Consider the following 10000-nt stretch of genomic DNA (forward strand, 5'->3'; position numbering starts at 1 on the left):
GACCTCCCTCTATAGGTAGCTATATAAACATGAAGACCGTGAAACAATTAAAAAATTGACACCCGCGGATGATGCTCGTACAAAGAACAGCTGAAAGAAAAAGAAATTTCAGGCATTTCCAACGTACCGCTGCTGGGAGTCCTGTACTGACAATTTCATCATGTTGTCGACATGCAAGATTTAGTCATGGTAGAGAGCTTTAGATTCTAGGACGAGTTTTTTTCATAGAACAACAGTGCGCGCGCGTAAACCAGTGTCATTTTGGCGGGGAAAACGTGATACCGTCGTCATTTTAGTAGGAGGTTTTGCAAAAATGTCGTGTCAAAACATTTCAACAACACGGTAGCAGTTTTGTCATTTTTCGATCAGCAAAAAGACTCAGCTACCAGTAATAAGAATAACTGAGCAATCTACACTGCTAACAAAGAGTTATATTAATCGTCCGGGTTATAAATCTTCTAAGTATTTTCGCTAAAAATGGGCAGTCAAATCTCGTACTCGTTCTCGTCCTAGAATCTAACCGTAAAAGGTCTCTAATATTTCCAGAAAACGGAATCCAGCATTTTCAATCTTCAGCTGCTATTGAGCTTTCACTCAGAACATGGACTTGTGTTTCTAAATCGGCGAACGTCATTAAAAGTTTCACATTGAAACCCCAACACAGCTCCCGCCGCTTTTAGTTGCTCCACCGCATGTTTTAAGTCCGGATTTTCATTGAACTCTGTAAGAATTGAGGCTGTTTGAAGCATCGGGCGCGCAGAAATCCCCTCCAAAGACATTCGACACCACGGCTGTTATTTTATTGTTGTTGGAAAACGTAGTTTCGTTATAGAGGGAGGTGAAATGTATTGCTCCAAGGGATCAAGTGATTTGCTTTTAGCCAAGGAAATTCTGTTCTTGGATTTCACATGACGTCACGGCCGCCATGTTGGTGTCCCCAAACAATGAAATTGCGGCCATGTTGGTGTCCCCATCCAATCCTCCGGGAATTGAAAGCTATTATTATGCTAACGTCGTCTAAAACATGGCTGTTGATCACGTGAATGAAACTCAAGAATTGTCCATTTTGCGGCACCAACCTAAAGTCAACCGATACCTTTCAGGTATTCCGAGTAATTACCCAATAACTCATAGACAATTTATGTTAACACGTATGGCTACAATACCAATTAACAAAGATAGAGATAACGTGGATTTGGCAACAATTTAACGTTTTTGTCAGTTTATCTTAATGTCACTGAGGTGAAAAAATTCCTTATTTAGGATCCTTTCATTCGCTTTGGTGTTCGTCATGTTTACCCTAGCTTCGCGAGATGTTCCCAAGTTTGTTGGCATCTGAAAGATGTTTATATTTTCAATTGCAACCTCTCCCTCGGGGTTACCAATAAAGTCCCCGCGTCCTAATTCTATTGTGCATTTTTCTGCTCTTCCGGTTTTCAAAGCCATTTTAATACTCGGTATCCCCGAGTAAAAAAACGTCTATCGAGAGTATTATATCAGTATGTGATGACGTCACGAAAACTAAATTTGTGAAAATCTTTACTTTGTTGAAACTACCTCAAAGGTTATTGCCAAGAAATGGCCTTGCCAAAATCAGGGGGATGGAAAGTTCGATCACCCTGGCTTCCTGTCAATGGACAGAGCGGGACATCTGCCGGCTGGTTTGTGATGAATTGAATCACCGAGTGCAGGCGTTTAAACTCAGCGGAGAGTTTGTAACTAAGTTTGGAGCAAAAGGGACAAGGGCAGGAGAGTTCAATGTCCCAGGCTCTACAGCAGTCCTTAGCGATGGTAAAATAATTGTCACCGACTATAATAACCATCGTGTTCAGATATTTGAATAGAAGTTCAATTTTTCCTGATTCTTGTTGTTCAGCGTTATTAAAATTCCTCTGTCGGTGAACAAATTCCCAATTACAATGAGAATGTCTTCATTTGAATCGTTTTTTAAAATCAATATATTAGTTTCCACAATTAAAAGCGGGAGAGCTTCAATTTTAGATATTTCAGGGTTAAAAAAGTGAGAGGTTTTAAATTTACGCTTGTTTGTCGGAGATCTGTTGATTTTAAAGTACCCATTGCGAATTGCCTTGATCTCCACTATCAAAGACAGGCCAGTTGAAAGAATTCCAGAAGCGGATTATTTCCATGCACAACAAAGAACAAATTGCTTTCATTTTAGCCAACGGAGTGAAGAATGCTTGTATAATAATTAATCAATGTTATCAACACCGCTTTCTGAGTTCTTAACCGCTGTAAGCTCAGTATTGGACAGTGTATTTTATTCGTATATATTACACTTGTTAGAGAAAGAGATTATAAAGTTAAGAGAGAATCAGGTATGTAGTTCTCATACTCATATCCATCTAAAGGTGATTTTAAATCAAGTGTACGCGCGCGCGTGATAATTCATCCACTTGAATCATCTTTTCCAAATTACTTTGCTTAATACCCGCTTTGAAAGAGGCAACCCATTGCATCACGAGAAAAGATAAAATACGAAGGGGATGGGCAGTGGCCCTAAAATTATAGGGAGTTAGACTACAATTTCTTTTGTCCTAGTTTATACTGCTTGATAATTTAAACCAAGTTTTAATATGACTCTAAGTTTCGGTACAAATGAGTTTTCGCGCCACAAATTAAAAATTTTGAGAGTTTCGTAAATGTCCCTCTGATTAGCGATTAAAGGCAATTATAGGTTCTAAGTGAACTTTTCAAAGCCGTGTCGTATTTATATGAAACAATGCTGATGCTGTTGCGAAAACGACACAGGAAGATCAAATTTTCTCTCTTACTTGGTATATATTATGAGAACAGCACAAAATTTGCTTCAAAGCTGCAGCAGAGCTTATTCTCTGTGTGGATTGCACAACATTTGCTGTGACCTTTACAAACAAACAAAGAAACAAAAAAACAAACGGAATGAAGACGGGTGTTGTCAGACTTCGTGTTGGGCGAAGCATTTTTTTAACTGCAAATAGGCTCTACGGTTTCTTACTGCGGGCGTTGCACGTCTGGTGCACTTCTGGTAACAAAAAATTGGGATGAAGGTTGTAACAGTTTTGGGAAACTTTATCTTGTATCTTGATGATCCGTTAGGTGATCAACGAGGATTATTCCTATTTAACTGTAACTATAACGGCTGTAAATGATTTCAAATAATTTATCTGATTTTCGTTATTACCTCATAGCATGGTGGTGTAAATTACGTATAGATGGCGATTGGAAACAAGCACATTTTGTGGAACAATTGAGACATTAAAATCGGCGGTCAAAGTGTGTTTTAATATATGTATTTAAGAAAGCCTAAAAGAGGAGCTCCTCAGTTATTATTTATGTTTTTGTGTTTAGATATTTTTAGAATATGTTCCTAATTAGATGCATGCATATTTCAATAAATTGCTTTTCTCTCCAACTTCAACATCACTCGCGTCTCGGAATACTTAACAATTATTCACCGAAGGCGAAGTGATTATCGGTGAATATTCACCAATAATCACTGAGCCTGAGGCGAATAAATGTTTTAGCATAAATACAGAGGTGATTATTTCAAAAAAGAGAAAAAAAAATTTTTAACGCGAAATCGTCTTCACTTACAGTGGCAAAACGACTACGGGCAGACATTTTGTCCGTCGAGGTGATTATCGGCTGATAATCCGAGATAGCGAGCCAATAAGAGCTCGCGATTTGTATAATCACCTGTGTATTTATACTAAAGACAGTTAAAGTCAAAAAAGTGTCCCCCAAATGCTGCTCCCCAAGTAAGGATAAACAACTGCAAAAACCATAAGCTAAAAATAACGTAACGCTAACCTTTACCTTTACCTTATTGCTGGAGATAGGTAGCAAAGGCGTAGACTTGGAAGGGACACTTCGTGTTGGATGTCATAATTCAGAGGTTCTATAGTTTTCTCGATGAGATAGGCTGCCTGAGCTTTCCTTAAAGAGTCACGTTGATAGATGAGTTTTTCGATAGAAATGAGTAACATATGACTGTAGCTCAGTTGGTTAAGCACCGGGTTGTCCTGCGGGAGTTCGTGAGTTCGACTCCGGCCGGACCAACACTCAGGGTCTTAAAATAACTAAGGAGAAAGTGCTGCCTTTGTAATTACATCCGCAAATGGTTAGACTTTCAAGTCTTCTCGGATACAGACTATAAACCGTAGGCCGCGTCTCACAACTCTTCACTCTTCACAAGCCACTGAGACGTAAAAACCCACACACTGTTCGTAAAGAGTAGGGCATGGAGCTCCTGGTGTTGTGGTCAGGCCTCATTTCAGGCCGGGTGAGATCGCTAATGGACTGATAGCGGGCTGCCAGCGGCGCCTGTATATGCTGATGTCCGATCTCACCCATAGATCACTTGCCTCAATAGAAAAAGCGCTATATTAATTCAGTACCATTGCCATTACCATTGAATAGTGAGTGTTACGAAGAGAGTGTGCGGAGACTGCCGTCTGGATAACTACTAGCGGGACTGATTATAAGGATTCTGTGTTCATTAAAACGGTCTTTGCACCGACGCTTGGTTTCTTCGGAAGACTACATAAAAAAAAAAAACAACAACAACACTGAATCATGTAAATAACGTTGAAAGTGTTGCAAGTAATGTGAGATTTTATTTCATGGCTTTCTCCCGGAGAATAAAAAGTGTATTCATTACGTTCGTGCTCTATATAAGGGCACTGCTGCACCGAAAAGAACCTAAAGAATGATTGTGAAATGCATTTTAGTTAATGGAGCTCTAATAAGAATGTCACTAATATTTTTACAGTGACGGTATATATAAGCCACCAAAGGAAGTTTTTTTGAAAACGTTTTTTTGCAACGATGTGATGAGTAAAAGGATTGGTTTCAGTTAGTGTTGTCATTTTGTTGTTAAGCCCGTCAGTCCGGGGAATGCCAGAGGCCAGAGCTGTATTTGGGTTTTGAGAAGGAAAACTGAGTAGAAACTTAGACTAGCATCAAATGGTATGTGATAGGTCAAATGAATGACATTTGAGTAAGCAAAATATAAATCCATTCCTCTCAGTGTACGGAGGAGGGGGTATACTCCCTTATATGGGCTATATAGGTATGCGCGGCCTTAAAGAGTATGTTTTTTTAGCCGTTTTAGTCTGAAATAGGGTAACAGTTTTAAGCCATTTTGGTCTGAAATAGGTTATGGTTTGTGCATAGTTAGTAACTATGGTTTGTGCACTCATCAAGTCTTGAACCTGGGCTAGAACAGGAATCCAAAAGGCGAAAATAAGATTAGAAACGAGACCTAAAGCAACCAAATATAAAAACGAAATCAAATACAAAGAGACATACATTATTCTTCTTTGGTTTATACACAGACAAAGCATTCGATCTCCAGTTAGTATTCCAAAGAAATCTCACCTTTTTATCCTGACATTCCTCAAGAAGCTTTAGTAAAAGTAAATTCTAACGGTATTGCTGTGCTGATTGTTTCCATTGCAAATTTAGTAGCATTAATAATAAGAAATAACCCCTAGTTCTGTTTTTACAACAAATACCTGCTACTTAAATTACAGATTCCTCTCTCTGGTAAATTCTCTCCTTTTCCGAATTTTACCCATAGTTGTTGTTAGCTGTAACTGGGCAACTTATGTTAACTGTATATGCATCCCACGGATACGCCCTTCTAGGCGTCTTCTTCATATAATTTTAAGTTAAAGAAATTGAACATAAATTATTAACTTTATGTAACTGAAATTGCGTTAAGCCCTGGTCAAACTATCGAACAAAGTTGAATTCCACATGCAACATTGTTGGATGTAAATGTTGAGGTATTGACAAGAAACAATCCAACATTGCTTGATGAAACATTCAAGTTCAAGTTGGCGCTTAATTTATAAATATGGCGCTAACTCTACTACTGGAGCTGTGTGGGGGCGGAAATGATGGATTCAAACGAGGAAAACCAAAAATGGTTAAGAGAACGTGTAGAAAAGGGTATGTTCACTGCAAGATACATCCGCCCGTAAGAGATGAAGAGAGTGAGCTCGGATCGCTTTGAAGAAATTGTAAACGCTATTGAACCAGAAATCTCCAAACAGAGCGATAGTGATTAATTAAGTGGACTAAAAGTGTCCCAAAGACATGGTCTTGCTTCATACTCGCTGATCAAGGTTTCTGGCTGTTGATGCTCTTCCGTCATCTTTGTTGCAAATTATGCTAGAAGCCTCGGCTTGAAAATAAAATAGCGATTCCTGATTGGGTAGCAGCGCGAACTTAACTCGATTCAGGAAAAAACTTTGTTAAAAGAGCGACAAAACACTGCAACATTGTTGCGTCGAGCAGAATTGTTGGTCGCAATGTTTGATCAAAAACAAACTCCATCCAACCAAAAATTTTGGACGAAAATCATTCAGCATGGGTGGCCAAATGGTCGAACAATGTTGGATCGAGCAAAGTTGGAGCGTTGAATCCAACTTTGTTCGATAGTTTGGCCAAGGCTTTACGCATTTGAAAACCAATTTTTTTAAAGGAGAATGCAAATGTTTACATTTTTTTTACTCATTAGCATATGCCCATCGTTTGCTTATCTAACAGCCAAAAAAATCATTACTAATTATTTGGGCGCAATTTACAAGATAATCGGTAACAGGAGCCTATTAACCGGAGCTTCCATACATATTTTCCCCTTGAGTCAACCCTTTCCCGTATCTTTCTATTTTTAGAACTAGTATATTTTGACGTACGTAGGTCTTCTAATCAATTCATTGAGTGCGACTGATGTTTGGTTAAGACAAGATGGGACCATTATTTAATACAATAATATGATAATAGGGTGGTTTTCAATTGAGTGTCGAAAGTAATCACAAAGTAATCTAATTACTTTGGTTTATGATTACTTCACTCATTAATTGGTTCAAAGTTCGCGCGACACTTTTTCAACCAATCAGAAGTGAAACTAAAACCAATCGTGGCTGGTGCGTGCACATTTTCATGCACTTTGAGTCGGCTACGTGTAATTACTGCGAGTTTTGATTGGTCTACTGGATTGTCTCCGTCCTTTTTGATTGGCCAAAGTAATTAGTTTGGTTTTGGTTTTACGACACTCATTTGAAAACTGCTCTGATATGTAAAATTTACAAGGCGCAAATATCTATATAAATATATTCAAACGCGCCATGTATCTAGTGATATGAATTATGTACAAAAAAAATAGTAAAGAGTTAGAGCGGTTTTCAAATGATTGTCGTAAAACCAAAACCAAAGTAATTACTTTGGCCAATCAAAAAGGACGGAGACAATCCAGCAAACCAATCAAAACTGGAAGCAATTACACGTAGCCGACACAAAGCGCGGGAAAATGTGCACGCGCGAGCCACGATTGGTTTTGGTTTCACTTCTGATTGGTTGAAAAAGTGGCGCGAGAACTTTGAACCAATCATTGAGTGAAGTAATGCAAAACCAAAGTAATTCACTAATTACTTTCGACACTCAATTTAAAAGTTAACCTAGCCTAATCTTAACCTAACTAAACCTGATCTTAAGACTATAGGCTAAAATAATCATGATTCTTAACTTAAATAAAGTCTTAATTTTCCTCTAAAAACAATCAACTGAGTTAGATTCCCTAATCTCTCTAGGCAAATTATTCCATAACGTTGGAGTAGCAAAGATAAATGCGCGATCACGAAGAGTTGCTTTAGATTTAACAGGAGGATAACTAAGCAAAGTGCAATCACTAGAGTTCCTTAGGTTATATCTTGATAGGATAGGATAGGAGATATAATAAAAAATGCAAACACCATGTTTCTTTTCTTAAAAACGTTTTTCAAACAAGCTTCAATTATTATTTTTTTAATTTTATAGGCACTTAAAAGTGTAGCCTCCCACGCATTCGTTTTTAGGGGGGTCGTATTTCACGTGACTCGTCTCCAGTCTTTTCTAATACTCACCATTGACGAGGGGTATTATGAGAAGGAGAAAGAGAAAGAGGAGAGATGTCTCTTTTCCTCTACCCTTCCCATTCTCCTCTTCGCGCATTTCCGCTCGTTTTTCCCTTACCTTGCGTCTAGGAGATGCATATGACTGAGGACGAGTCAAGTATTTCACCTCTTTTTTTGGAGAGGACGCGAAATACGACTCCCTTAGAAACGACTAATCGCTTGTTCAGTATTGCGAACTGCGATGGACAGCGGTTGCAAAGTGCAGCAGGTACAAATTACAGCAAAGGTTACATATATTAAAGTGCGACACATGCAACAAATTGAGAAGAGCGACGATTGTTGCATTTGCTTAGTGTGCAAGATTGGAATTGTTTGGTTGAAACAGATTACGTCTGTCACAGCATATCGAATCTGCGGACGACAGTATCGATCTATAAATACTGGTCTTGTAGCTAACAAACGCAATTGCCAAAGGTAAACGATGGACTGTCCAAGTATCACCAGATCAAAGAAAGCATTTAGGAGACTGGACGTGGACCTGGTTCACTATTAGCGAGTACGGAAGATTCCCCGGATGGATCCTCTGAACAAACGTTTTGCAGACAGCAGAAAAGGATGTACGCCTCTGAAAACTGGATATAAAGATCATTAGATAGATGGGAGATCTCGGCCAAATAAATTAATCCATGATTGATGTAATTAAAGAGCAGTAGACCAGTCTAGCTGATAACCTTTTCTTGCATTTACATTGTTTTAGCCTGCAAACACAGACGTATTTCCGGCCCGAGAAACGACCGCCTGAAATACGTAATCTTATGTGTTCGCAGACTAATACTGTTTTTGTATTTCGCCCCAATTTTCGTGCGGTCAGGACAATCTTCAAACTCATCTTGTATGTTTCTCCTCGGAAACGTTTGTTACGCAAGCTAAAGCTGATCAGAAACAACACCAAATTGTACTATTGTGAGACCGTGAGATGAGTTCTGAAATCGTGAGTCTCACGACTAAATGATGAGAGTTGGAAGGACTGGGTTCTCAAGTTCCTTTATTGTGACGTGGCTGCCTCAGCTTGATGATGCCACCACCATGTTCAAGTCTTTATATCCAGTATAAGAAGGTGAGATCCATTTTACAGTTCATATTTCCTCAGAATTGAATACTTGAATGTGGGGATTACAGCACCGGAAGCGTACAAGGAATCGGTGAATTGTTGTAGTTTTCGCGAATTGTCGATGTTCTGGTTCTGGTTTCCGGATTCCGGTCCGGAAACCGGAAACTGTTCCGGTTTCCGGTTTCCGGGTTTCGGGTGCGATATCTGTGTAACAGTTGATACTATATTGTGAGGTCAGGATGAAGGGTATTTTTTCTTCTATATTCAGCGTATCGTGTTGATATTTAGAGGAACTGTCCAGCACTGCTTGAACTAGTAGAGCATCCTCCGCAGTACAGCTATTCAGAACAAGTGATACAGGGGTGATGTAGAATGTAATTGGCTTTCGTCTCGTGACAATATTTCCCCAGTCAAGTGTTACTATGACAAAATCTGCACAGAAAAATTTAATTCACTGAGCATCATTATAGGAAGCGTTTAACTGACGGTTGCCTTAACCAACAGGGGCACCCAACGATAATCTTCGGTGAAATATGTGTTCGGGGTAGTCAAAATGTTCTATGAATTTCGGCCGGTTCTTTGTTGCCAAACAGCTCAGTACAGATATCACCTAAAAGACTCGCAACCAGGGAGAAGAAGGGATGTTTTTTGCAATTTTTTTTTGGCAGTTTAAAAGGTCATCTAGCAGTTCCGGATGAGCAATTGATTCGGTTGGAAGTTCTTAGAAAGTAAACGTTTGGCTAGCAATTTCTGAAATAAAGATATCATTCCCTAAAATTTTCGGACACTTCAACTTTCAGCTATAAGATATCCGAACAGATAAAATTATTTATGGTGCAAACATCTCTTCAGACAGTCTTTATTCATTACAACTAGGAGCCTATAAATGTCTCTCAAAGGCTTTTGGCTTAGAGCGGAATTGAATCGAAACCAAAAGAAGGTAAATCGGAACCGGAACCGGAAGTAATGGGAACATTATTAGCAT

General features: G+C 38.9%; 2 protein-coding genes across 2 annotated transcripts in view; both read left to right on the forward strand.

Annotated features, from left to right (window-relative positions):
* The window catches only part of LOC138007672 (CDK5 and ABL1 enzyme substrate 1-like), a 63938-nt gene that overhangs the window by 24598 nt on the left and 29340 nt on the right, over window positions 1-10000 (forward strand). The window lies entirely within an intron of this gene.
* The window catches only part of LOC138002804 (TNF receptor-associated factor 3-like), a 19448-nt gene continuing 10472 nt past the window's right edge, over window positions 1025-10000 (forward strand). Inside the window, exons 1-2 of the mRNA XM_068848784.1 lie at window positions 1025-1103; window positions 1565-1661. Of these exons, the coding sequence (XP_068704885.1) occupies window positions 1025-1103; window positions 1565-1661 (176 nt within the window). The remainder of the gene's footprint in view (window positions 1104-1564; window positions 1662-10000) is intronic.

Source organism: Montipora foliosa, chromosome 1 (genome assembly GCF_036669935.1).
Source record: "Montipora foliosa isolate CH-2021 chromosome 1, ASM3666993v2, whole genome shotgun sequence".
In the NCBI taxonomy this organism is placed as follows: domain Eukaryota; kingdom Metazoa; phylum Cnidaria; class Anthozoa; order Scleractinia; family Acroporidae; genus Montipora; species Montipora foliosa.